At 48.4% G+C, this 27,207-nt stretch overlaps 1 protein-coding gene across 1 annotated transcript in view; it reads left to right on the top strand.

The window, feature by feature from the left end:
* piezo1 (piezo type mechanosensitive ion channel component 1 (Er blood group)) overlaps positions 1-24,133 on the top strand; it is a 70,952-nt gene extending 46,819 nt beyond the window's left edge. The window contains exons 15-54 of the mRNA XM_086163277.1: positions 663-811; positions 1,134-1,292; positions 2,828-2,934; positions 3,332-3,498; positions 3,607-3,783; positions 4,153-4,278; positions 4,452-4,652; positions 5,278-5,482; positions 5,774-5,878; positions 6,222-6,378; positions 6,932-7,175; positions 7,672-7,768; positions 7,860-8,025; positions 8,616-8,705; positions 8,928-9,010; positions 9,091-9,159; positions 9,493-9,593; positions 9,890-10,028; positions 10,566-10,637; positions 10,841-11,013; positions 11,486-11,601; positions 11,956-12,129; positions 12,485-12,743; positions 13,093-13,281; positions 13,500-13,694; positions 13,773-13,965; positions 14,212-14,341; positions 15,630-15,777; positions 15,939-16,091; positions 16,479-16,540; positions 16,640-16,798; positions 17,356-17,503; positions 17,970-18,158; positions 18,295-18,387; positions 19,227-19,399; positions 19,744-19,866; positions 19,945-20,024; positions 20,815-21,004; positions 21,586-21,727; positions 22,689-24,133. Of these exons, the coding sequence (XP_086019403.1) occupies positions 663-811; positions 1,134-1,292; positions 2,828-2,934; positions 3,332-3,498; positions 3,607-3,783; positions 4,153-4,278; positions 4,452-4,652; positions 5,278-5,482; positions 5,774-5,878; positions 6,222-6,378; positions 6,932-7,175; positions 7,672-7,768; positions 7,860-8,025; positions 8,616-8,705; positions 8,928-9,010; positions 9,091-9,159; positions 9,493-9,593; positions 9,890-10,028; positions 10,566-10,637; positions 10,841-11,013; positions 11,486-11,601; positions 11,956-12,129; positions 12,485-12,743; positions 13,093-13,281; positions 13,500-13,694; positions 13,773-13,965; positions 14,212-14,341; positions 15,630-15,777; positions 15,939-16,091; positions 16,479-16,540; positions 16,640-16,798; positions 17,356-17,503; positions 17,970-18,158; positions 18,295-18,387; positions 19,227-19,399; positions 19,744-19,866; positions 19,945-20,024; positions 20,815-21,004; positions 21,586-21,727; positions 22,689-22,811 (5,826 nt within the window). The 3' untranslated portion in view covers positions 22,812-24,133. The remainder of the gene's footprint in view (positions 1-662; positions 812-1,133; positions 1,293-2,827; positions 2,935-3,331; positions 3,499-3,606; positions 3,784-4,152; positions 4,279-4,451; positions 4,653-5,277; positions 5,483-5,773; positions 5,879-6,221; positions 6,379-6,931; positions 7,176-7,671; positions 7,769-7,859; positions 8,026-8,615; positions 8,706-8,927; positions 9,011-9,090; positions 9,160-9,492; positions 9,594-9,889; positions 10,029-10,565; positions 10,638-10,840; positions 11,014-11,485; positions 11,602-11,955; positions 12,130-12,484; positions 12,744-13,092; positions 13,282-13,499; positions 13,695-13,772; positions 13,966-14,211; positions 14,342-15,629; positions 15,778-15,938; positions 16,092-16,478; positions 16,541-16,639; positions 16,799-17,355; positions 17,504-17,969; positions 18,159-18,294; positions 18,388-19,226; positions 19,400-19,743; positions 19,867-19,944; positions 20,025-20,814; positions 21,005-21,585; positions 21,728-22,688) is intronic.
* Positions 24,134-27,207: the final 3,074 nt, after the last annotated feature.

The raw sequence follows: 27,207 nt of genomic DNA, 5'->3' as shown, positions 1-27,207 counted from the left end.
TAATTGCCACATTGAGCTCCAACGTAGTTCCCTGTACAGTGTCAGAGGCCACAGAGGTTTGCAGCCCTCGCCAACTCCCATTCACACTCACATGACCAAGCCTCTGCTGTTTTAGTGCGTCGCCCTCCATCGCCGTGTCACCATTGCACAGTGAGACTCAGTGAGGTCTGTTCTAATTGGTGTACAGCATGCGTGATATGAAACACCGGGTTTAGAGAACCATTCTAGTCTGATGATAACCCTGGAATTCAAAATATTAATTTAAGCCCAATTGATTTTTTGTTGTTTTTTTTAAAACATCAACCGCCTTTGTGGCCAAAAACAACTTCCTACTGAAAGAGTGTATTCAAGCGGTGTTTGGGTCCCATTTACAGCAGCTCGACCACAGTGTTTTCCGTACCTGCGCCCAAAAGCTCTCCGGCATTAACACCTCATAAAACCCTGAATATTTGATTTTGAAGGAGTCAGTAAAGAAAGAAGAGTTTTCAAAACCGCTTAAAACGACAGAACAGATCTGCTCTGTCAGCCCACGTGTCCTGGACCCCGTTGCGATTGAGAATTGAATTTGAAGTCAGTAGGACCCCCATTTGTAATCCTGGATGTAATCGGCGCCTCCGAGTCGTCCTCGGATGTCTGGGAACTGCTGACTGGTCGTCTTCCAGGTGTACTACTCTCTGTGGCGGCGCCTGCTGAAGCTGTTCTGGTGGCTGGTGGTGGCCTACACGATGCTGGTGCTGATCGCCATCTACACCTACCAGTTTGAGGACTTTCCCGGATACTGGAGGAACTTCACTGGTTTCACGGAACCACAGTAGGTTCTCGTGCTGCCCTGGGGGACGGGGCTCGGTCAATATTGATTCTCTGCGTTCGGGATATTATTTGCTTTACCTTTACGTGCCTCCAGCTCATAACGGCATAGCTTGTGCGGCATACATCAAACACTACTCTGACTGTCCCAACACCTGGGACAGCAACTTGTAGGCACCACGCCGATGCTAATGTAGCTACTATCCACTTCCTAACCCCAGCAATCTTTATCAATCAACACTGTGCAGTTAACATCAGCCGGGCATACATTGTTTTCTCTTCCGCCATGGGATAAGTTTTACATATACTTGCTCTATTCTTCCCAGGCTGGCAGCGATCGGCCTGGAGACATTCGCCCTATCTGAGCTTTTCAGCAGCATTCTGATCCCAGGCTTCTTCTTGCTGGCCTGCATCCTGCAGCTGCACTACTTCCACAAGCCCTTCATGAGAATCACTGACCTGGAGAATGTCACTCCCATCCACAGGTAACATGCAAAGAGGAACTTTCACGCCAGTGTAAAACTCAAGATCCGAGATGCTAAAGGTGGACCCGAATCTGACAGCGTGTCAGAATGTCTGGCAAATGATGTGAACCTATCACAGCCAGTACATATGGTTGAGCATTTGCAATGAAAATGTAGAGTCAAGATCAAACATCAGGTCAAAAGTGAGGATGATAAAGTATATGAATGACATGGGACTTGGACTTTGGATTAAGCATTAAACTAAGAAAAGTCGTCAAATTCCCCTGGCAGACGACACGTATTATGCAAGAAGACAGCAACCGTCTTACTTGGAAGCTACAAGTGGGATATTGAAATATCATGTTACCTAGCTAACTGAACAGTCGTTTTTAGAAATAGGTGTTGGTCGCTGCCGAGAATCCATGGTGTCGTGCGAGTGAGATGAACTTGTGCGGCGGGGAGTTTCATTCAAGCACTTCCCACCAAAGAGCAGGCCAACCACCGATCCCATTGGGACCAGCGGCGGGGCAGCTGGACGGGGGACGGACGCTGTTTCAAGGTCCAAAGTAGAAATAGGGCTGTGGGGATGTCCATGACAAGGAGGGTAGGAAAGCCTGGCTTTTTTATCCGAGAAGGCAATCTTGATTGGATTCATCCAAAACCCGTTCCTGCTTCCCCTCTCGAGTCCAAAAGAATATCGCAGGAGGGCCCAAAGGTTGGCGTCTTTGCAGACGAATAGTAGCTGGCAGTCAGGAGATTCTTGGGGATGTTGTTCTGAGGCAGGGGTGGGCAAACTACGGCCCGCGGGCCATATCCGGCCCGCTGGTCTTTATAATCCGGCCCGCCAAAGATTGGTACCGTATTAGTGCTTGATGTGAATGATTGAATGACTGGATCAATAAATGTTGGAGCTCAAAAAGGAGATTATTTCGTTTTTGGAGCTACTTGAGAACACTTGAGAATTTTCCTGAGCTGAATGATACAGATTGGCTTTGTGATTTAGCCTTTACTGTGGACTTACTGGCACATGAATGAGCTGGACGTGAAGGTACAAGAGGAAAAAACGGTGCGTGCATGAGATGCACGCAAACGTCAGAGCCTCCAAAACCGTGCTGGTTTTATGTTCAAAGCAAATGTCAGACAAGTCTGACTTGTACTGTTAACAAGTGTTTTTTTTTTATATGGATCACCATATCTTGTGGTGACCCGGCCTGTCTTCTGAAAGTCAATGCGGCCCCTGAGCCTAAAAGTTTGCCGGCCTCTGGTCTGAGGGATGCAACTGTGTGCACGGCTGGGGCTCATCGCCTCTGTCTCCCCACAGCTACCACATGGGAACCACAAAGGTCCTTCAAAGTTCAGTGTTTGCCAGTCAACCCTTGTCTCCGTTAGCTAGGAGACGTTAGACGTAGATTGATTGATTTTTAAAAATATTTTTCTTAATCTTCACATCCGGAGGCCATCGGCGGACAGTTTCCAATCAGTTTGTGGCTCCGGAGGGAGAAAGCAATGGCTGATGTTGAGATGTTGCTTCAGTCACGAGGTATCGCTTCTTTCAGGAAGAAGAGCAGCGAGAGAGCAGAGAGGGTCGACGCCACTGATGTCGGGGTGAACTTCGAGGAGGAAGATCTGGTCACAAACATTGACGACGAGTCTGTAGGTGAAGGTAAAAATCCACAGATGAAGATTACAGATGTGACTCTCTTTCAGAAAAAGAAAATCTATTCAAAGTTTTGCTTCTTGTCACTGATCGATCTCTGGACTTGTTGTGTCACTCTCTTTCTCCTTGCTCCTTCTTCCTCTCCTCTCTTCTCCTTTTTCCCTCCATCCATCCATCCTTTCTTTCTCTCACTTATTATCCGACCATCCCGTCTTTCTCCCTTCCGTCCTTCCCTCTGCCTTCTTTTCCATTTCTGCCCTTTTCTGTTATCATTCGTCCAAATTCTCTCCCATCTTTCCCCTTCGCCCTCCATCCATCTGCTCCATCCCGTCTCCATCATCTTTCATTGTCCCGTCTCCGTCCCTCCGTCTTCTCCCACATCATCCTCTCCTCCCTCAATCAGGAGACCTGATGCCCAGTAAGTGGGGCCTAGTGATGGACAGGTTGCTGGTTCTGTCCAGAAGGTTCTCGGACATCCTCACAAAAGGTCAAGTTTTCATCTGGAGGCTTCTGGAGCTCCACATCCTGAAGATGGTGGCCTTCTTCTCTGTTTGGGTTGCACTTGAGGAGGTAAGTCTCGCGTGTACTCACGTCAGCGCTGTTTATTTCTGCAGTGACGGGCACGAAAGACGCCACGCTGCACGGGCGCCTCAGGAGCTTTGTTTCTGTTTGTCGCAGCCGTCTGTGATCAACCTGCTCCTGGTGGTCCTGTGGTCTCTGGCGATGCCCTACAGTCGCTTCAGACCCATGGCGTCCTGCCTGTCCACTGCCTGGGTGTGTGTGATTATCATGTGCAAGATGCTTTACCAGCTCAGTGTGGTCGACCCGGTCGAGTACTCCAGCAACTGCAGCAAGGTAGGACAGCGCAAGCGCGAATGGACACGCACACGAACAGAAAGACAAGGTATCTTAAGCAGTTTCAGGACTCCAGTCCTGGAAGTTCTGCCAAACAAAACAAGGGATTAGGATTTTGGCATCACATCTGCCCGTACTTACTGGGTTTCACCAGGCTGTGGATCCAGTTCAAAACGTACAAGATAGTACCCTCAAATTTACCAAACGGTGAACCAAAGGATCCAAATGTATGGCTGCTGAGTTTTAGTTCTACCATCTACCCTCAGTTTATGAGCAGTACTTTGTTGTTGTTCACATGAAATACACAATGTATGCCCTCTTTTGGATTCAGGGTACATGTTGATATTAACTATTTCTGTTCTGTCACAGCCTTTGACAAATGAGAGCAATCTGTTGGCTGAGGAGATCAATAGCTCCACCCTGTACAAGGAGCCAGTGGATCCAGCGCAGTGGTTTGGCATCCGCAAAGATGATACTGTCCTGGGTTACAGCAAGGTACAAATAATTTAAATAAATCGCTTCATTTCTGGCTAATATTTTTTGATGGAGTAAATCTGTGGGGGTTGAAAAACCCAGACGTTCCTCATGTTCTACCTGTGTTGAATGGCTTCACAGGTCCATTTGTTTATCCGGCGCCGCCTCCATCAATGTCAATTATCTTTTCCCAGAACCACCTAATTGTGTTGATGCTGCTCGTGTTTGAGGCGACGGTGTATCGTCACCAGGCTCACCACTACCGGCAGCTCCAACGATCCCCCCCTACCATCCCGGCTCTTTTCCCCAGGGCCACTCGAGACACTTTGGACAAGGGCCTCGTTTCCTGCCTCAAGTACCTGCTCAACTACACCTTCTACAAGTTTGGATTGGAGGTACCTTCGTCCGATCCAGCTGTCCTTTCCGTCTTCTGTGTAGAAACGAGGGAAAACGCTGACACTGACGGACAAAAGCTTTTGCCAATGTGTCCCTGAGCAAGAAACACCTCCCCGGTGTGAAACTGCATTCGATTGTTAGCAAAGATGGCAAAGGATATGTGAGTGGGAAATAAATCATAAATAATGAGGGCCACACATTGATCAAATGTAAGAATTGCCCGCCATAGGAATATGCAAACTATTGGAGTAAAAAAAATGTTGAAAAAATTAGAAATTGTTTTGCTGTTACCGAAAAGCAAGACGGTCTCCGGTTTGATTCTGACGGTGCGAACCCTCCCCGCGTTCTCCCCGTGTCCAAATGAGTTAAAACCTCAAGGTTCTGCGGTTTCTTCCCGCAGTCCAAAAACATGCGGTAGCTTCATTGGAGGCCCTCGACTGCCATGGGATTGGAAATGTTGTTTTCGTTCGACGGCAATAATTCTGGCAGTATTTCTGAATGTTTTTCTGCCTACGGCCACACGCAAGTTCCATGTGAATCCTGAGTCACTGTTCGCGTTAGCTTCTCCTGTTTTGTTTTGTATTTTTCATCAAAATTGTTATTTTTGTGTCAATCATCACACAGATCTGTTTTCTGATGACGGTCAATGTCATCGGCCAGCGGATGAACTTCCTGGTCATCATCCACGGCTGTTGGTTGGTGGCCATTTTGGTGAGGCGGCGGCGAGCGGCGATCGCCAGGATCTGGCCCAAGTATTGCCTCTTTCTGTCCATCTTCATGATCTACCAGTACATTCTGTGTGTGGGGATCCCCCCGGCCCTCTGCATAGGTGAGACTGCCACCAATCCAACGCACCAAAGAGGTTTTTAACATCCAGGGCAAAAACACAGGGGAAGTCTGTGTGAAAATGTCATCTTTATTTAGTCGGCCATTAGTTGTCAATTCTTTTATTCAGATGAAATGCCGGATAGCATCACGCCATTTCACAGCCGTAGCAGTTTCGTAATGTAGTCCCACCTTACCGGAGGAAGCGCGTCAGTTTTCCGAGCCGGACTTGTGTTGCCCTGTGCAGAACGTGGGCTTCCGATTCAGTGTGTTTGTGTTTGCGTTGGTATGGCAGACTACCCCTGGCGCTGGAACACCCCGGTTCTGATGAACTCCGCTCTTATTAAATGGATCTACCTGCCGGATTTCTACACTGTGCCGAATTCCAAAAATTTGATAGGTACGTTAGCCCTCTTTCGCTCCCCATGGCTTTGTCAAACTATACAAAGTCCTTCTATTCTGACTTACTTTGACCTGTCCTCATTAACCCTGAGCTTGAACACCTGCAATGCGGCATGACTCGCTGTAGCCGGGCTTCCGCTGTTTCCGGCAACCATCCAAACACGGTCACCTTCAGTTCCGGTGACGGTTCCGCCGGCGCGGTCACGTTCGCAGCCGGTGAAAACCGCACATATGGTTGAAGCAGTTCTAGCTCTAGCTCATTCATCGCCGCGTGACTGTGACGCTGAAGAATAATGATGACAGTTAAGACGAAGATGGTGACGATTGTGATGCGTCCCCAGCGGACTTTGTGCTGCTGATGTGTGCGTCCCAGCAGTGGAAGGTCTTTGAGTGCGAGCACACGGAGGAGTGGATGGTTCTGGCGGGGGAGAACACGGACGACCCAGAACCCATGGAGGGTCGTCTCTTTAACCCAGCGCCCAACTTCATCAACTGCAGGTAAACGCACTCTCCATTCCCTGGAGATGAACTCGTGTCAAATATAATATCCCAGCATCTCCTCGTGGAGGTTCCCTGTCATGCGGTCCCGGTGAATTCTTGGCAAAATCTTCTTGTCAGTTCTGAACTGAAGAAGCCTCTCGGATGAGGGTTGAAACGTCCTCAAGTTGCCACAACAAGAAGATTTCCACAAGTATCCCAGCTTGGCGAACCGCTTCACCCGGGTCTATACTTGTCACATGTTTAAGCTTTGCCGTTGACTGGGATTGTAGGCGGAATGATGGGAATGAAAGTAAAAATAAATGCCTTGCACAGGTACGGGGCGGGTTCAGCTGGAAATAAGTAATCAAGACCAATCACTCCACTTGTGAAAGGTTCCTGTGCCATTCTTCATGAAATGGTTTTGCCCCTATTCGCTGCATTGCTCTTCGGAGTCATTCGATGGCACTTCAAGTCATGAAAATACCGTATGAAACAGAGAAACTACCATCCCTAAATATTACTCCAAAGTGTTATAGCGGATTATTTAACCTTTGTCCTCCTCTTCCCCCAGGAGTTACTTGGACATGGCCAAGGTTCTAGTGTTTCGCCACCTGTTCTGGTTGGTACTGGCCGTGGTCTTCATTACCGGGGCCACTCGGGTCTCGGTGTTCGGCTTGGGCTACCTTCTCTCCTGCTTCTTTTTCCTGCTTTTTGGGACCAAACTGTTGGTGAAGCCTTCAAGGACCCGCCTCATCCTGTGGGACTGCCTCATCATGTACAACGTGGCGGTCATTATATCCAAAAACATGTTGTCGGTACGTATAAAGCCTATCATTGTAGCTGCAGAAGAAGTGCTGTATTTCACTCGAGAACAGACAATAGTGCCTTACCTTAGTGCCTGCTTTTCCTAACACTGTATTTGAATATTTGCTTTGCTTGTATTTTTTTCTCGTATGGTATGGGTATGTATGTCTGCATCTGGATGGGTAATGAACAATATGTCAAGGGAGCAAACACAATGTTTATTAACTGAAACAACAGGGGACCGAGTACAGAGCCAGGCCGTTACACCTGTAGTTGACTATAAATAGCCGTTCTACAAACATTGCCTACACCTTCACGCAAACAATGATGTCAAATGATGTCGTTTAAGTGCTTCGGCATGAAGTAAATCAACGTCTCACTGTCAGGCCGGCGGTTTTCTCTAATAGAGGTCAACCTTCTGAGATACAGTAGGGTCAAAACTGAGGGAGGCAGTCGGTAGGAACTTAAAGTAGACAACAGTTCCATGATTCTGATTGTGTGTTGCAGATCCTGGCGTGTGTGTTTGTGTTTGAGATGCAGAAGGGCTTCTGTTGGGTGATCCAGCTCTTTAGCCTTGTATGCACCGTCAAAGGATACTATGACCGTAAGCGTCTCCACGAGACACCTCCCTTGGAAATCTGTTTATCTGGTTGTTTTGGCTGGATATGTTTAGCGTGGATTTGTTTTCCCAAAAGCAAACACGGTCAGTGACAAGACGTGTAGCCTCCCAGTGGAAGAAGCCGGGATCATCTGGGACAGTATCTGTTTCTTCTTCCTGTTGCTGCAGAGGAGGGTCTTCCTGAGTTTCTACTTCCTCCATGTGACAGCAGAGTTGCAGGCATTTGCCAAACAGGCTTCAAGGTAAGAAAACAAAAACAGCTTCTTCCCAAGAACCCTAAAAGCAATCTCTCCCTCAAACGCTCCCTGTCTTGCAAGCAACCGCCCCCCATCCCCCAGCAGAGCACTCACATTCACACCTGAACGCGCACGCACGCACGCACACACACTAATACAATGCCCTCCTGCTGACAACCACTCCAACCTATCTGCAGAGACGATACCCTGCACTTCATATTCATATCACCCTTCTGACCATCTGCATCATGTATAGAACTACGCACCGCGTAAATTATTTGTCAGTCTATTTATTTGTCTTTTTATAAAAGCCTGTACATACTCCGAGCCGGGAGCTCTCATCGCTAAATTTCGCTGTGCCTGAACAAAGACGGTAAAAACAAGTCTCGATTCTCCCAGTCTGGAGCTAAATCAGAGCTAAAGCTGTTTCCTTATTTTACGGTCAGGGTCACTTCACTGTAGGTGGAGCCACAACAATGTCCACATTCCGTCTACAGCTCCGTTCGTGTATACGATGGATCTCATCATTTTGAATGAACTAGATGTTGACGTTAACTCCAGGGTAACCATGGCAACCATCTCTGCTTCTCCTCAAGGGGATTCGAACTCTTCAGAGCCAGCATGGTGAAGAATATCAAGTTCCACCAACAAGCTGAGAAGAAGTCCCTGTCGCAGCTGAAGAGATCGTAAGGCTTCCCTCCCGCTTCCACTCCTAGACCCAAAACACCTGCTTTTGCAGCTCCAAGCTAATATTGGCGTTAGCTTACCTGTGGTGGACCCGCTGCGTCCAGTCGTAACATCGACAGCAGTTGAACGAAGGCACTTTGTCTCTTACGTGAGAAATAGATGGAGTTTGAGCAAAGACGATTGTCTCCTAACCCGACTCAACTCTGTCCTCTTTACGTCAGTATGCAGAGGATTCGCGCAAAGCAACAGAAGTACAGAGAGGGACACAAGACAGCGGACGAATCGAGCGAGAGCCAAGCTGCCGGTAGGATGAACCTGCTTCAAAGTTGGACAGGTACACTTGTCTGCAACGGCGACTCATGACCCGCTCTTGTTTCCTGACAGACCCCAAGAAAGACAAGAAGCGGTCCAAAAAGAAAAAGTGGTACCAGCCGTGGTTGGACCATGCCACAGGTGTGGTGTGGCATGACAGGCACAGCGACACCTCCTTGAGCTAAAACTTCTAAGCTCTTCTGAGGCTCCACAAACAGTACAGTTTGACTCATTTCCACAGTTTGGAGGCTAAACTTTTGGGGTGTAACGTGACTCCTTGACATGTATCAAGAGGCACAACTGGATCTCAATTGGGATACATACCAATAAACATATCTATATTTATATATATATATATATATATATATATATATATATATATATATATATATATATATACACATATATATATATACATATATACATATATTATTCACTTGAGCGTAGTGAAGAGGTTGAATGTGTTTCTTGCAGTGTTGCACTCAGGAGACTACTACCTATTTGAGTCAGACAGCGAGGGTGAAGAGGAGCTGCAGTCCGAAGAACAGAAGCCTCAGAGGCAGACCGCTTATCAGGTCAGATGCCAGAAAAAAAAATGCAAATCTGTTGGAAGGCTCCCCTTATTGGAGAGATTGTTGTATATTTTCGGGACACATCAAGGTTGACTTTCCTGTTGTGAGGCAGAAGAGCTAACTGCTAGGCAGAAGAGCTAACTGCTGCGCCGCCGTTTCCAACCACGCTTGAAGTAAACTGGTCAAGTGGCCTCATGCAGCTCAGCCGGGTGCCGAGCCTGACTCTTTTCAGAGCAAACTCATCTTTCATTCGCGTCCAAGGAGCCTGAGGTGTCTGTCCTGTTTGCTCCCGGTCCTAGTTGGCCTACCAGGCCTGGGTGAGCGGTGTAAAAACAGCCGTCAGGGACCGCCAGAGACGCCAGAGGCAGCTGAGAAGGGTGGAGCTGAAAGACAAAGAAGAACAGCCGGCTTCACAACATGAAGCCTGCTCGGTGACAGGTGAGCGAGCCGCGGAGGAAAAACGGCAGAAAGTATTGCCCGGAGCTATGCCAAGTGAGAGAAGTGGAAACCTATGATTTACTTTGTTTAATTTTTTGCATCCATTGGATTATTATGGAAACCTAGTTGATTTACTCTCAGCCAATGAAGTGTCTTCTGCGTCCTCCCCACATTTTAGTTGAAACTTGTTTCATGCCCTAAAGGTATCTCCTTTTGTCATCTAAATAGCTAGGCTAAGTGAGATTTCCTGTTTAGTGCTGCTGCCAAGTAAAACCAAAAGCCAGTGCAGATAAACTTTGAAAGTAAGACTACGGGGAATTAAATAGCAAATCCTTTCATCTCACACTATTTTGTTGATGTGCATTGAGTACTTGGTTGAATTTGGTTGGGTGAATTGATTGTTGTGTTGCGTTGGGATAAAGCTACCGTTTGGTGCGTTTATGTCCCATTAATACCTGTGTGTGTATGTGTGTGTGTGTGTGTGTGTGTGTGTGTGTGTGTGTGTGTGTGTGTCGGGGTGCGCACATGCCTGAGTAGGCTGCGGTGACGATGTTTTCGAGGACCCTCTGATCCAGGAAGAAGAGGAAGAGACCGAGGAAAAGGAGTCTGGTACGGTAGCGCATTATTTGGAAACAGCATCCGCTGTCAATCTCATTTAAAGTCTTTTAGTTTGGAGCAGGTGTTGTATCATGACTAGCATAAGTCTGTCATAATGCTACCCGATTAGCAAGATTATATTGTCAAGACAAATTGTAGTTCACCTGTAGTTGACTTTTTATTCATTTCACTTTTTCTCCCCTGTGTCTGCGCAGGTCATGGTGAGATGGTCCAGAGGATCCTGGACATCCTGATGTTTCTGTGGGCTATAGTTCTCGCCATGGTGGACGGCCTGACCCAGTGGCTCAACCTGCTGACCAAACAGTACAGGGAGACGTCGACTGTTCTGTGCAATGAACGCTACTTCATCTTACACAAGATAAAGCAGGTAACTACAACATGGATGTTTGCCCAGCACACTAGCGGCCTTTCAGCTATTAGGATCACTTTGCAGGAGGCTGAGACATCCCAGGTCTGATCACGTTCATCACCACCCCACCATCCTCCCTTCCAAGATAGTCTGCTTCTTTTAAATGAGCTCCCCCTCCAAGCGAAGGATCATGCTGCGCTGTCTGATCCAAATTGAAGGATCTGGATCCCGACAACAAGCCTGAGAAGGATCGCCTTACCGTAGGAACTATTCCATCTGGTGCCCATGGAAGTGTTAACGAAGTAATAGGGGTCGGCAATGTAGTCCTTGCTCGGTTGGATCAAGTACCTTTTTTTTAATTTGTAGGGTTTGCGGCGTGGTATCGTCCAGACTCACTTTTGACCCTCTCCGAAACTCATAACTGGTAGTCAAGAGATACAAGTGTTTGGTTGCGTGACATTAGATGACTTGCGTTGGTCTCTGTGCTCAGGAGCAGCATCACTCAACAGAAGACTCCTCGGTGGACCAGCTGTCCGTGGCCGGCGAGAGCCCGACGCTGGAGACCTGCCTGGGCGAGACCGACATGGAGAACTCCACCACGTACAAGTGAGTGTGTGTTCAGCGTGAAGCGGTGGACAGAGTGTTTGTGGCTCAGCTGGTAGAGCGGCCATCCCAACGATCAGAATATCGTACTGGTGAGATTCCACTCTCATGCAGACGCTTCCCTGGGCAAAACACCGAATCCCCGAGTTACTTACAATGACCTAGTTAGCGGCGAGTATGGCGGCTCTGCCGCCATGGGCATTTTGAAGCCACATATAGGTGGAGACCATTTGCCATCAGAGACCAGCCCACCGCCTTGCAGTTGGGTTTTGGGGGTAATCGTAGGGAATCCATGAAATTTGGGTGATGTTGGAGAAGCCTGTCGGGATTCTAACCCGGATGAGCTTGTGTTGGCAGCTTCCTGGAGGTGGACAGTGAAGGCGTGACGGGCCGCTCCACCCCGAGGCCAAGACTCAACAGCACTGCAAATCTCCCGGGCGAGGACGCCCCGCCCAGCGGTGGGGAGCTGGTCCCTGAGCAGCCCAAACAGCACAGGCACTCCAGAACCGCCAGTGAGCTCCTTGGGGACAGGTGAGGAGCGTTCATGACCGAGAAAAGCGGTATTGACGCGAATCTCGGTATCTATCCTGTTACGTCTCAGTCTCAATGCAAATCTAGAGTCGAGCTGCGACGGAGATCAGAATTAAAGCAGAAGCTGGCGACGGGTTTGGTCATGGTATCACAATTTAGAATTGACAGAATCATGACGGCATAATCTGTTGCCGTTTGGAAATCTCTTTGTAGTGCAAGTGCACTCATGGAATACTGCCGAAGCGACGATGATACGCAACTTGAATATACATCGCCTCTGCGTAGGATTCATGGTTGGCTAGCTTCCGACGTAGGCTGACTGATTCCTGACCGAGACAGTGCCTGATCCCCGCAGGCAGTTCTTCATCGAGGAGCTGGAGCAGAGCAGAGAGTTCTACAACAACCAGAACCGCCCGCTCAAGCTGCTCTTCGCCCTGCACAGCCTGCTGGCCGCCAACTCCGAGATCGTTTGCTACTTCATCATCGTGCTGAACAACGTGGTCAGCGCCTCCGCCATTTCCCTGGTGCTGCCCATCATGGTGTTCCTCTGGGCCATGCTGGCCGTCCCAAGACCCACGAAACGGTTCTGGATGACCGCCATCGTCTACACAGAGGTGAGAACCCCGAGCTACTGGCCTCATTGGGCAGCGGCGGTCCAGTGGCTACAGCAGGCGTTCCTCCATCCGGGAGGCTTGCAGTTTGATTCCTGCCTGCATGCCAAGGTGTCTTTGTGCAAGTCACTAAAATCCAGGTATCTCCAGATGGCCAAGTTAGCACCTTGTATGGCAGCTCTACAGCCATGGGTGTGTGTGTGTGTGTGAGTGTGTGTGTGTGTGTGTGTGTGTGTGTCATCTAGTGTAAAGTGCTTTGAAAGCACAAAGTGATGACAGTGCTTTATAAGTTAAGTTGAGAACATTCACAAATGTAGGCCTTCAGAACCTGATGTGCTGCCCGCCCCCCCAGGTGATGGTGTTGGTGAAGTACCTTTTCCAGTTTGGATTCTTTCCATGGAACAGCGTTTACGAGATGACTCTGAACGAGGACAAGCCTTTCTTCCCGCCGCGCATCCTGGGCCTGGAGAAGACCGACAACTACATCAGATACGACCTCCTGCAGCTGCTGGCTCTCTTCTTCCACAGATCTTTGCTGATGGTGAGATCCGGCCTCTCGCTGACGACCCCGTGGACAGACGGCTCTCAAATAACTGAAAAGCTGAATGGTTTCTCTCATTTGAAATTTTGGTTTTGGGGTGAAAATGTATCTATTTGTTTTATTAAATTGTTTATTTTTTTCGGTTTCTGTTCCAATTTCTTCGGAGATTGTGAAAAATGCGATGTATATTTCAAGAGGTTAAAAATATGTGTGTTCAGCGCTATGGTCTGTGGGACCACGAGGGCCCCCTGGAGGAGCAAAGCACTTCATCGGGGACTCGCAAGGACGAGAAGAATCACAGCGAGGAATGCGACGATGGAACGAGGAAGGAAGGCGAAGAAGATGAGGAAGTGGACGTGACAGACTCTCCCACCGCCCTGGAACAGCTGGAAACCACTGACCGGCTCCAGAAGGTTGGTGCAAAGGTTTGCTTCCTTTTGACCTTTTGACGTTGCATTCTTAATGCTGACCATGGCCGCCTCGTCCCGCAGGGAGGCATGGTCCCTGCAGAATCTGGCACCGGCCACGCCGGCCCGGACGGGCAGGATGCGTCGAGTCGCTCCAGCACGCTGCAAGAGGACGAGGCGAAGGAAGACGACCGGCGGCTCGCCGTCCAAAAGAAAAGCAGCAGCATCCGCAACCGCAAGAAGCCCAGGAAGCCCAAACAGCAGCGAAGCGGCGAAGGTGTGCGACTCGGAGTCACTGACCTGACCCTTGTTGAGCAAGATGCTCTGCTCCTTAGTTACCTTCTGCTCATTCTTCATCCGTGATGCAGTGGTCAAATTGAACTGACGTTGTGTGACGTCGTAATCTGTACTTCCAAGACGGAGGATGGGCTGTGTCCGAGGTGTGATGGACCAGATGGACTCCTCCCATCTCCACCCTCCAAGTTTCAAACTTTGCTGAGTATTTCTCTGATCTCTCCTCCAGTCGAGCCCCCATCTGAGACCCCGGACCCCAGCGTGGAGTCAGCGAAGAAGCAGAAAGGCAGGAAGGGTGAGGCGGCCGGCCAGAGGCTGCTGGCGGTGGGACACAAGATCCAGCTCGCCTGCATCTCAGGGTTTGTCCAGCCGACGGGTTTCACACTTCACCAGACTCTGTTCATAACCTTTATGGACACAAGATCCAGGTGTAGCCGGGGGATTTAGGCCTCCGGTCTCGATGCCTCAGGATTGGGTCTCTGCCGTTTTGCAGACGATGTGGTTCTATTGGCTCATTTGGCCGTGTTCTCCAGCTCTCATTGGAGCAGCTAGCGGGCCAATTCGCATCTCCAAATGGAAGGTCATGATCCTCGGCCATAGAAAGGCGGCGCCCTCCCCGATTGGATGAGGAGTTCCCGCCCCCATGTGGAGGAGTTAAAGTATCTCACGGTCTGGTTCCCGAGAGAGGAAGGAATGGAGCGTGGCATCGGCAGACAGATGTGAGCTCTGCATCAGTCTGCCGTGGTAAAGAAAGAGCCGAGTTAAAAAGGGGAAGCTCTCGGTTTACCGGTCGATCTGCGTTCCCACCCTCACCTTTGGTCACGAGCTGCGGGTGTTGCCTCCAACCGGGTCATGAATACAAGCGGCCAAAATGAGTTTCCTTGATCTGGGCTCTCCCTTATGCTGGCTTTACACCTGCTGATTTTCTCAGTCACAGACTGAAAACAGAAAGGAGTTTTACTGGAGTCTGACTGGACTGGCTGCGCGCTCCCGTCGCCTCAGTTGCTAATTATAAAGTGGTAATCTGAGATGTACAAGATCAGTCTTTTTCTAGTCTGGGGCTTACAACAATATCAGATGTGTCCGATAGTATCCCAAGTCTGTCAGTCGTTACGGTGACGCAACACAATCAGCGACCAATCGATGAGCTCCAACAAAACCAGAAACAGGAAATCTGATAGACAAACAATCACCAGAGCGGTATGGGTGGCAGAGAGAGAATCTTCTGGGGGTGCAGATGAACGGGGACAGCAAAGGACATCCCGATCAATATGGAAAGAGGAGCGGTCGGTGGGAAAGAATTGCTGAAAGAATCTAGTAGTCGTCGTGTAAATAATGACCCTGTTAAAGTCACAGTCTAAAGTCTCAGTCTCACTTAAAACTCTAAAAACAAGTCTTTATTTGTGAGCAGATATGAAATTATCCAAATCTTTTCAAAGTCTATAGATGTATGGGTGGCATTGGAGATGGGGTGAGAAGCTTGGTCATCTTGGAGAGGCTCCGAGTCGAGCCGCTGCTCCTTCTACATAGTATATATGTATTGCTGTCAACCCAAGTCCCCAAAAAGAGCTTCAACAACAAACACAGACCATCCAGCTCCAAGGCGAGTGTAATGCCAGCCGTGACCGTGTGCCTCTGCACCCGCAGGCTTCAAAGCATCTACAGACCGGCTCAGGCGTTCTTCAGAGACATCCTCCATGCAGACTACCGAGCCGCCACCGATGTCTACGCCCTCATGTTCTTGACCGATGTGATTGACTTCATTATCATCGTCTTTGGGTTCTGGGCTTTCGGGGTGAGTTGAGGTCGCCCGCTCGGTTGTTATTGGTCCTCGCAAAGGATTAACGACCTAAAAAAAACGAGGTCGCAGTTTAGAGACTCAAAAACGGATTTTGCCTCAGAGAAGCCGTTGTCTTAGAGGTACAGAAGTTTTTTGAACCTTAAACCGTCCCTCAGAAACACAGCGCAGCCGCTGACATCGCCTCCTCGCTGTCAGAAGACCAGGTTCCCGAGGCCTTCCTGGTGATGCTGCTGATCCAGTTCAGCACCATGATCATCGACAGAGCCCTGTACCTGCGCAAGGCCGTCCTGGGAAAACTCATCTTCCAGGTTCGCCTCACATTTTTCCAACCATCCCAACTCTTGATGTTTTCTTGAGGAATTCAATAATTCAGTACGCCAGCAGTGATTTAAAATGACCAGGAAACTCAACAGGAATAGTCAAAGATTGTAAACAATGTAGATGTCCCAGCTGCAGTCGCTCCTGAAAGAAATAGCCAAAAAAAAGATGTGGCATAGCACAGTTGTAGCTTATTTTCTTTTAATGGGGGGTTACCAGACAAAATAATATGTGCAAAGATCAGTTAAAACCTGAAAAAAATCAGTCACATTCATGAAGACATAATTTTTTTTTAAAAATTAGATGGGACTGTGAGAGAATGATGTCCTTTTGTGAGTTTGAAATCACACTTTGCTGTTTCTTGTGCCGCCCTCCAGGTGATCCTGGTGTTTGGGATCCACCTGTGGATGTTCTTCATCCTGCCTGCCGTCACTGAGAGGTAAAACCCCGCGGCATCCTGCCTTAAATATTCCGTTTCACACTCAGAATGAAGCCGGCCTTTCGGCTGACGGCTGTTTCTGTGTGTGTTCCCGTGCAGGATGTTCAACCAGAACTTCGTGGCTCAGCTCTGGTACTTTGTCAAATGCATCTACTTTGGCCTGTCAGCCTATCAGATCCGCTGTGGGTACCCCACCCGCATCTTGGGCAACTTCCTTACCAAGAAGTACAACCACCTCAACCTGTTCCTCTTCCAAGGGTATGGACACAGTCACACGTGCACTGTACTTTTTGTTTCGCTCCAAGCCTTAAATGCAAATATTAGCTTTAAATGTGGTGGGCGTTGTGTCCAACCCTCTTTTGTCACTTGAAAGCAGGACACTTTTGACTTGAATGGCTCAAAGCAGAAGGATTTAATTCATACCCTTGTGTTGAATGCTTCTCTGTATTTTGCCCATCATGGAGGACCCATTTGGGCAGTTCTATGGATCTAGAACTTAGAGAACTGAATCTTGATGTCCAGCCTTTTTAGGTACCACGTGACATTGAGCGGTTTAGCAATTGAATGAATATGTTGCCGGCAACACAGCATCCTGTTGTGTTCTGTTGTACACGACGTCCGGCTGAGCAGGTCTGGGTGAACATATAGAAGGAGCGTTCCGAAGTGGACCGGCTGAACAAAAATATGGGCTGTGGTTCAATAACATTTGTTTTTTTACAAATGTCACAAACACGCTTGCGTTTGTTGATGTGTGTGTGTGTGTGTGTGTGTGTGTGTGTGTGTGTGTGTGTGTGTGTGTGTGTGTGTACGCGCAGGTTTCGTCTGGTGCCTTTCCTGGTGGAGCTGCGAGCCGTCATGGACTGGGTCTGGACGGACACAACTTTGTCCCTGTCAAACTGGATGTGCGTGGAGGACATCTACGCCAACATCTTCATCATCAAATGCAGCCGTGAGACAGAGAAGGTATTGCCCTCACAACCATCTCCTTAGATTCCTGGAGCAGAGGGCAAAGGTTAGCCTGATCCTCTGCTTCCCTGGATGCCCGACCTCACTTTGCATGCATCCGATGAGAAATGCAAGAAATGTCAGTTAGGCGACCAGTATCGGTCGTTTTGGAGGTTTTATTTTAAAAGTTTGAACTTGAAGCTCTTTGTCAGGACATGCTCTATAAGTTCAGTCCAAAGGATGTTGTCCTGGTATCTCAGGTGAAGTATGCCCAAGGATCCATGACATGAATGTTAGGTACTGGAAGAAGTCTTGAAGTTTCTGGTCAACATCTTCTTGTCGTGGCAACTGGACTTGAATCTCTTCCAAATTCAAGTCCAGTTGGAAGATTTGGACAAGAATTCACCATGACCCGGACGTCTGAGAACGGCATGTTGAAGTTTCCCTCCGATTTCCCCTTTAAATGTGCTGTTTTCTGCCTCAGAAATATCCGCAGCCCAAAGGGCAGAAGAAGAAGAAGATCGTGAAGTACGGAATGGGTGGCCTCATCATCTTCTTCCTGATCTGCATCATATGGTTCCCGCTCCTCTTCATTTCACTGGTCAGATCAGTGGTGGGGGTGGTGAACCACCCCATCGACGTCACGGTTACGGTCAAGCTGGGCGGATATGAGGTAGGGACGATGTCACCCGTTGCGCTCGTCCAACCACAATTTGCAAACATCGGCTGACCAGTTGAAGGTGGCGTCTTTGTCTCTGACTGGCCGCAGTCATGTGACGATGCATTTGTGTCTGTTTGTGGTTTTGCAGCCTTTGTTCACCATGAGTGTGCAGCAGCAGTCCATCCAGCCCTTCACTGAAGTGGAATACGATGCCCTCACCCAAAAGTTTGGGGACAATGCGGTGCGTACTGATGTGGCTTCCTGTGCCTCTCCAGGACTCCTGCATCTAACAGATGCATTGCCATGAATGATAGTGTATGGTGTAGACCAAGTACTTTTCAGTCGTACTGTGGAAGGACGCCATAAGTGGAGATGTCAACTTAACACAGTGCCCAGGTGGAGTGTGCATGTTCTCCCCACGTCGACGTGGGTTTCCCTCGGGTTCTCCAGTTTCACGCCACAGTCAAAAAACATGCAGTAGGCTCATTCAGGAGCCTTAATTGTCCAGTGTGAATGAGTGAGTGAATGGTTGTGTGTCTCCACGCGTGGCCCTTGGATCGACTGGCGACCAGTCCACGGTGAACCCAGCTTTGCGCCCATTGTGTGAATGAATGTCACAAGGCAATCAATTTACATTTGAATGGAAAATTAAAATCGGGGGGATTTAAACAGCCAACCTTTGGCATTAAAGACTTAAATGTGTGGCCATTTGAAATGCCAACGCTTCTGTCATCCTCTTCTTCTTCTTTCAGCTTTTCCTTTCAGGTGTCGCCACAGCGAATCAACTTTCTCCATCTAACCCTATTCTCCGTATCCTCCTCTTTCACACCAACTACCTTCATATCTTCTCTCACGACGTCCATAAATCTTGTCTTTGGTCTTCCTCCAGACCTCTTGCCTGGCAGCTCCAATTCCAGCATCCGTTTACCAATATATCCACTCTCCCTCCTCTGTGTATGACCCAACCATCTCAGTCTGTGACCGAACCATCCTAAATACCTAAAATGGATATGGATATGGTTTTGTCCGTTGTCAATGCTTACATTTAACCATCTCATCGTCCGGTTTGTCCACATCCAGGTCGCCATGCAGTTCATCACGCTCTATGGTTACGAGGACATCGTGACAGCGCTGATCGAGGGCAGCTCAGGCTCGGTATGGAGGATCAGCCCGCCAAGCAGACAGGAAGTCATCAAAGAGCTACTGGGTAGTCCAATGGACCTCACACTGCGTCTGGCCTGGACCTTCCAGCGGTACAACAGCCTCGACCTTAACAGCGCACACTCGTACCATTTTCGGCCAACTCTGGCAAATGACATTGGCAAGCTAATGCTGCAAACCACCGACTAGCTGTTTCACGCGGTACCTGAGGCGAGGCAACGTTCAGGACATCGACACAAGTTTAGAAATGACGAAGAGGGAGTGTTGCTCGGTGAGCACGCTCAGCGATTAGTGCTTCTGCCTCAGAGCAAGAAGATCCGTGGTTGCATCCCAACAGGGGGCCTTTCTATGTGCATAATTGGGTTTTTTGTTTTTTTTTTCTACGGGTTCCCTTTTGATGATTGTGATGATTGTTGTGATGCTCATCTTCTGACAGGGACCTTGGGAAAGGGGGCACAGTGGAACATGCTTTTGACAAGTACTCCATCGACCTAGAACCAGGGAACCCAGTCAGGGCGGATTTGGCTTCACTGCTGGTTGGAAACCGCACCGAGCCCGTGTAAGTCCACTGTCCTCGGACATGTTGACGTGGTCACAGGTTTGTTTTCTTCATTCTGTAGTTCTTTCTCCTCCCCAGGCTCATTCCCAACATGTTCCCAAACTACATCCGGGCACCCTATGGAGCTGAGGCCAAACCCGTAAGCCAGTTGTATAAAGGTGAGAGGTCACTCGTTCAAAGTCGCTGTCCATGGGGCAAACAGAATCCCTTGCAGGATCCGACTAGATACTCGCTTAAGAATCACAGCAATGCCATTTTCCCCATGAAGAGCCAGGTCGTGCATATCCACTGCACTTTTTCGAGTCTGCAGTGGGTCTGGTCTTCGCAAGGAATAGGACTTTAAAGTCAAGTGTTACTCTGATTGTAAAAACCAGCGTAGGACCAGCTCTCAATGTAGTGAATCAAATAAGAACCAAAGTGTGGTCGAATCATCACCGGAGCAACGATGCATTTCAAGTCATCTGGTATGTCAAAGCTGAAGGCCATGTCCCTTCTAACGTCTCAGGTCATGAACTCTGGGTCTTGACTGATAGAACGAGGCCCCCGATACAACTGGTCGAAATCCTGGCGTGTCCACCAGGAAAGAGATTGGCCTAGAACTCGGTGGGGGTATTATATATCCCAGCTGGCCAGGGAACACCTTGTGGGGGTGTCACAGGAAGGCCCGGTGTCCATCTCTGGGGACAGGGGTGTCTGGGTTGACCTCCTCGGTCAGCTGCCACCCAGGAAAAGTGGCTTGATGATTAATGAAAAATGAATCTGCGATTGAAAACTGAAAAAAAGCCTATGTAGAGTCGCTCTGGTACCTTCACTTGGAAAAGGGTCTTGATTGAGTGACAGCGAACCTGGAAAATGGACCAGAAAGTCCAGTGGTCTCCAGCTGTCCTGACGCAGCCCTGAGATGAGCAGAACATTGTCATCCAGACTCATTGTGTTTTGGCAATTCAGGAAATGAAGCCGGTTTCCTGAACATCACCCTGTCTCTGATGAGTGACCGGTTACTGAAAGGCAGCGGGAACCAGGAGTGGTGGAACATCGCCATTGCGGGCTGTGAGCCCTCTTCCTGCGGGGTCCTACCTATGGTCATCTTCAATGACAAAGTCAGTCCGCCAAGCCTGGGCTTCCTGGCTGGATACGGGTGAGGAACACAAATTGATTTATAACACGCAGCATGATTTCCTTAAAAGTTTGAAAAAAGAGCTGAAAAACGCCCGCCTGTAAGTTTCCATTTATTTACCTGATATCTTCTACACATCCAAAGTTCCTATGGGTTGACTGCACACACCCAGAAATCTGGAACACGCCCTTTGTTAACTCAACCATTCAGGACCAACAAAGCGATTAAGAAAGCAAATACTTCATTTACCCAGTGAAAAGACAGCAAACGACTTAAAACCGGTTGCCCAGTGAAGGGATAGAAGACACGGACAAAATAACAAGGATGAAATAAAGTCGTGGAAGGAATGGTATCGAACTAGTGAAACTCAACTTTTGACAGTTTGGGTGATTTCATCTGTGCCCAAGCAAGGTTTATATACCTTAACCACTTTGAAGAGTTCGTGCTCAGAGCTATGAACCCCTAAAAATCTTATTTTGGAAGTTGCAGGCAAAGCAATGTGTGTCACATAGCTTCGGATACACAACTTCTTTTAGGTAGTTCAAACCTTTAGTGATACCTCAATATCAAAGTTGAGTTTTGTTCTTGAAACCCTCCGGCAGCATCATGGGTCTGTACGTGTCTGTGGTCCTCGTCATCGGCAAGTTTGTGCGAGGCTTCTTCAGCGAGATCTCCCACTCCATCATGTTCGAGGAGCTGCCCTGTGTCGACCGCATCCTCAAGCTCTGCACAGACATCTTCCTGGTCAGTCTCAGAATCAATACACTGTATTACTTGTATGTATGTACATATATATATATATATATATATATATCGCATATAGAAGTGTGGCGCAGGACATGTACACGAGCTGCAAGACAGTAGAGGAAAGCCATAGGTGCAACAGGACTTCAAGGAGGAGCCCCTTGGTGTTTGGTGATGGTCGTGGACAGGCGGACAGATGAGGTTAGACAGGAATCTCCACGGCTACAATGTTTTGCAGATGACATCGTGAACTGGAAAGACAACAGGGAGCAAGTGGAGGATACCTCCAGAGAGGGGGAGATATACCCTGGAAAGGACAGGGATGAAGGTTAGCAGCGGTAAGAGAGGATATACTGTAGGTGTGTGAATGAGAGGAACCCGAGTGCAAAGGTGTGGCTACAGGGAGTGAAGATCAAGAAGGATCAGAAGTACTTTGGGTTGACAGTAACATAGAGTGTGGAGAAGAGGTGAAACGTGCACGAGCAAGTCGGGACGGGTGAAGAAAAGGTGTCGGGTGGGATAAAAGGTTAAGCAGATGGTGGTCAGACCACCCATGTTGTCTGGTCTGGAGTCAGCAAGGAAATGACAAGAGGCAGAGCTGGAGGCAGCAGAGATGAAGATGTTGATGTTCTCTTTTGGACTGAGGAGGATGGAGAGGATCAGGAAGATGTCCATCACAGGGACAGCACGTGTCAGACCGAGATGGTTTGGACCGAGACAGAGGAGGGATGCTGAGGTTGGAGCTGCCAAGCAGGGTATCTAGAGGGAGACTTTCTGGATGGGGAGTCGAAGGGTGCTGAGGAGAGGGTTAGATGGAGGCAGATGATTGGCTGTGGAGCCTCTTTAGGTGTGAATTCAAACAAATCAGCTGTGCTTTCCGTGCATGTACTTACACACACATCACTGAAGATGATCAAAGTATTCGACGTAATGAATTTGTGTAACTTTCTGGCCGTCCCAGGTGAGAGAGACGGGCGAGTTGGAGCTGGAGGAGGAGCTTTACTCCAAGCTGATCTTCCTCTATCGCTCTCCGGAGACCATGATCAAATGGACCAGAGACATCCTCAGCCACGACAGATATTGACTCGCCGCTCTGTTCAACTAGAATATATTTGAAGCGTACCAAGGAGGGTGAGGTCGGGACGGCACCGCAGAAGATCGGACCCTGACCTGCCGCCTGGGACACATGAGGAGACGCCGCGGGTGGCACGTCGTCGGCGCAGCCGCTGATCACGCGGCGTGACACTCAGACAGAGTGGGGCTCGACCGACGGCGGCGGGACGCCTGCACGGCGGGACTGAACTTGACATGCCGACGGTGAAAACGGGGGCCGCCTTTAGTCAACGTGACCTCCGCTGTGCCGACAATCATTATTCAGCAGCCAATCATCACAGAGCCATTGTTTGTTCAAGCAGGCGTGCACTGAAAGCCGCGTCTCGCTACTGCGATGCTAAGCAACCCTGCGTGTTAAACACGCCGCGTCCAGAGCCGACGATCGGTGTACGTGTCGCATTTTGATACATTAAGAAGCACAACCCGACTCCAGGTTTCCCTGGAAAACCTGAGAAAATCCTGGAAAGTAATGAAGACAGTGTGATGTAATGAGATGATTTATTTAACAACGAAGTAACATGAATATTATGCTGAATTTGACCTAAATATCAAGGTGGGAGGGTTGAAAAGCAGGAAATGAGCAGAATATTAACACAAAACTACCTTTTTCAATTGAAAATACCTCCAATTCAGCAAGAACATACCTGAGATTTCAGTTTAAATCGACAGGACATCTATCAAAGGGCAGGCACAAGTTTGTGGACGGTTTAGGACATTACTTGAATGTACAACACGACGAGTGGAATGATTGATTTAATGAAAATGAACAAAACAAAAAAAGGTTCTTCAAAGAATGTTAGCAAGAGCATTGGAGAGAATGTGCAAGTAGGTGCGAGCGAAGGACGAGGGTAACGTTTGTGTTTATCATATAAACCGGTATGTAGCTGAAACTTGAAAGCGTCATCCATGATGGTGCTCATTAGCGCTAGCGCTACTAGCTTGTGCCATTCTGCTTGGATCTAATCCACATTAGCATTGTCATGGTGTCCAGGAGATGAACTACACAACGGTTGGGTGAAATCTCACGGATCGGCTTGTCGTCCTATTGATCGATTGGGTCGTTGTCAGAAAGTATCATCGGTTCCCTCTCTAATCCTTTTTCCGATTTGGTTCGGCAACCCAAGTGTGTGACGCAACAGACCTGTGATTTTGACTTTGAATCCTTCCTGGCACAGCTACTTGTTAGCATGCACCAGCCCCTCCGCAGTCTGATCTTGAATTATTTGGCGTGAAACACATTGGAAGTTGTATTTTGTTTCCTCTCTTCCTTTGGAAAGATTAAAACTAGATTGCTCTGCGTTGTTAGCTTCGACCATTTTTAACAGTTCCCACAATGCACCACGTTGTGATAAAGGAGAACGGCACATTGGTCATTCCTCCTCTTCGTTTCTACGTCTTCCCTGCGCATTGTCATTGGCGCTGATTGGACATGCTGTGCTTGCTAGCTTTCAGGAGCTAGGATCTAGCTCAGAGTTGCACGATACGCATGTTTTAACACCCCCGAGCAGAAGCCAGGCAGAAAAAAGGGAAAAATACCTTAGCCATAAAGAGAAGCCCTCAATGTTGAGCTTGTCTTTCAGTTAAAATAGTCCTCTCTACCTCCGATGTATACTGAGGCTTCTATCTGAAATGCTAATGACCAAAATTCACTCCCAACTTCTCATGTGTAGAAACAAAGGCGTCATTTCTTCTTACTTTTGTGGCCAATATCCGGGCCGGGTCGATACCCCTCAATCGAATGGTGACAACCTTTTGTGGGATTCCTTTGCTCATTTTAATTCATCAGCTGCACCGCTTATCCTGCAGTCGGAGTAGCACGGTCCAGCTGAGCCCAGCTGTCATTGGACGATAGGCGACGTTCACCCTGAACCAATCACAACAGAGATATACAGCCAGACGCGTTCTTATTCACACATCATGTGGAGACATACAGCCATTCACCCGCTCATCCACACATCTGGGCAGTTGAGGGTCTCCACTGAACCTACTGCTTGTTGTATTGTTGGAGGAAACCTGAAAAACCAAAGGACACCCGGACAGTAGCGAGGAGAGCGTGCACGATCCACACGGAAAGGCCTCCCTGTTGGAATTGAACCAGGGACCTTCTTGCTGTGAGGTGAAAGTGCTGTCTTTCATGTTTACGTTGATTGCTTTGTGACCCAATGTGTAACAGAAGCTGAAAAGAAGCTCTTTTGTATTAGGCCTCTTTAATGAACACTAATATTAGTAATGAAGCTATGCTAACTCAGAGCAATGAAGATTTCCTATAACTTGTTTGTGAGATTGTTTGTTTTTTTCTTTTTGCAAAATTAGGAGACGTGCGCCATCATCACGCTTACAGATGTTATGGCAGATGTTACGCAGTCACAGGTGGAGTTTAGAGTGAAAGGTGTAGCTCAGAAGACACTTTCATCGCTTTCCCTGCATGTGATGCATTTCCTGTAACCTTTTCCATCTTCAGATCATTTCAAGAAACTCTTCCCCACATCAGTGTCCTTTTGCCCTGTGCATATCCAAATCTGTTCGGCTTTGGTTTACAAGTCTGCTGACAACCAACCGGAAGGCGCGCCGAGCTTCATGAACCAACGCAAACTATGCCTTTTGAGTCAAACAGTTTGTAATTGCATTATTTTGGGAACGTGGGGCAATAAACACAGACCGGCCGTCAAGGTCGAGGAAGGTCAAGCTGCGAGGATCCGGCTCCCGTCGAGAGCCTTCTCACAGAAATCCAACTACGCCGCGGAAGCCGGCAACCTCCGTTTGCTTTGGAAGTGAGCTTTTGAACAAAGCCAGTCAGTGCCCTACAGAACTGATACAACTTCTTTCTCATCGCTTTGTAATAAATTACCCGAGAAAAGATAGCAAGGAATAGAGATGGTGACCTTAAGTGCTGTCAGACATCCTGAAAATCAGGATGAACAAATCTTTGCTTTGAAAAATGTTGTGACTGTTTTAATGCCGCTGATGTGGTCGGTGGGACGTATTCGCGGGCGAGTATTTCACGGTCCTGTGTTTATCCGCTCTGTCTTTGGCCTGTAAATACCTCAACAATTGAAGCATTAATTGACAATTGAGTTTGGACTTGAAATGAAAAAAAGAATCTTTGAGTGACGGGTGACTCACGTTGTTTGCCGATGGATTGAAAACATGGATTTCCTATCGCAGGAGAGGCAGGAGAGGCTGGTCATTGAGTCACGGATTTGCATTTGCCAAACCTTAGAATTGCAAGTATGGCACCAGCCACTGGGTTTAAAAACACTTTTCTACCACTCACTCACATTCAGAAAAACTCTCTTTCATAGCACCACCTCTTTTCCTTTGAGCTGCTCTGCCTCCATCTAACCCTCTCCTCTGTACCCTCTTCTCTCACACCAACTCACTTCAGGTCCTCTTTCCCTCCATCCATAAATCTCCTGTCTGGTCTTCGTCTGCACCTCCTGCCCTGCAGTTCCAAACTCAGCATCCTTCCACCTGGATCTTCACCGTCCCTTCTCTGTCCATATCCAAACCATCCCGGTCTGGCTTTATGTCCAGAACATTTAACACTTGCCGCGGTCTCTGATGGATTCATGAACGATCCCTTCCATTCTCCCCACTCCCAAAGAGGAAGCTCCACAGCTTCATCTTTGCCGCCTCCATTTCTGCCTCCTGTCTTCTTTCTGCCCCCAAACCACACAACATTACACAAATGGTCACTTCCATTTTCTACACCTGTCCTTTCATTTTTTTCTCCCCTCACCCTTTTCTCCACCTGTTGCAATTGATTGGACACATTTCTTCCCCTCTTTTCCACACTCTCCGTTGCTCTGGACTGTTGACCCTAAGTACTTAAAATCCTCCGCCTTCTCGATCTCCACTCCCTGTAGCCTCACAGTTCAACTTGGGTCCCTCTCATTCCCACACACATATGTTCTGTCTTGCTGTGGCTAACTTCATTCCTCTCCTGTCCAGAGCATACCTCGGCCTCTCCATGTTCACCCACCTGCTCCCTGCCGTCACTTCAGATCACAATGTCATCTGCAAACATCATGCTCCATGGAGATTCCTGTCTAGCCTCATCTGTCATCCTGTCCATCACCGCTGCAAGCAAGAAGAGGCTCAGAGCTGATCCCTGATAATATTAACAACAGCAATAATAATAATAATAATAAATTATCCTTTAGTAATCCCCGGGGGGAAATCGGTTCTCTGTAATGAAGCAGTCATGGATGAACCATGAGCAGAAGGCTGCCAGGGGAGCACTGAAGGGTTCAGTGTCTTGCTCAACAACACTTGGACACACTAGGAGGAGCCGGGAATCCAACCAGGAAAATTTGCTTCCAAAGACGATCGCTCTACCTCCTGCACCACGCCACCCCTAAATTTGT

The sequence above is a fragment of the Fistularia commersonii genome, chromosome 2, assembly GCF_037954325.1.
Source record: "Fistularia commersonii isolate RoL2024-O1a breed Wild chromosome 2, RoL_Fcom_v1.0, whole genome shotgun sequence".
Lineage (NCBI taxonomy): Eukaryota > Metazoa > Chordata > Actinopteri > Syngnathiformes > Fistulariidae > Fistularia > Fistularia commersonii.
Note: the sequence above shows the minus strand (reverse complement) of the source record. Positions and strands in the feature narration are given on the sequence as shown.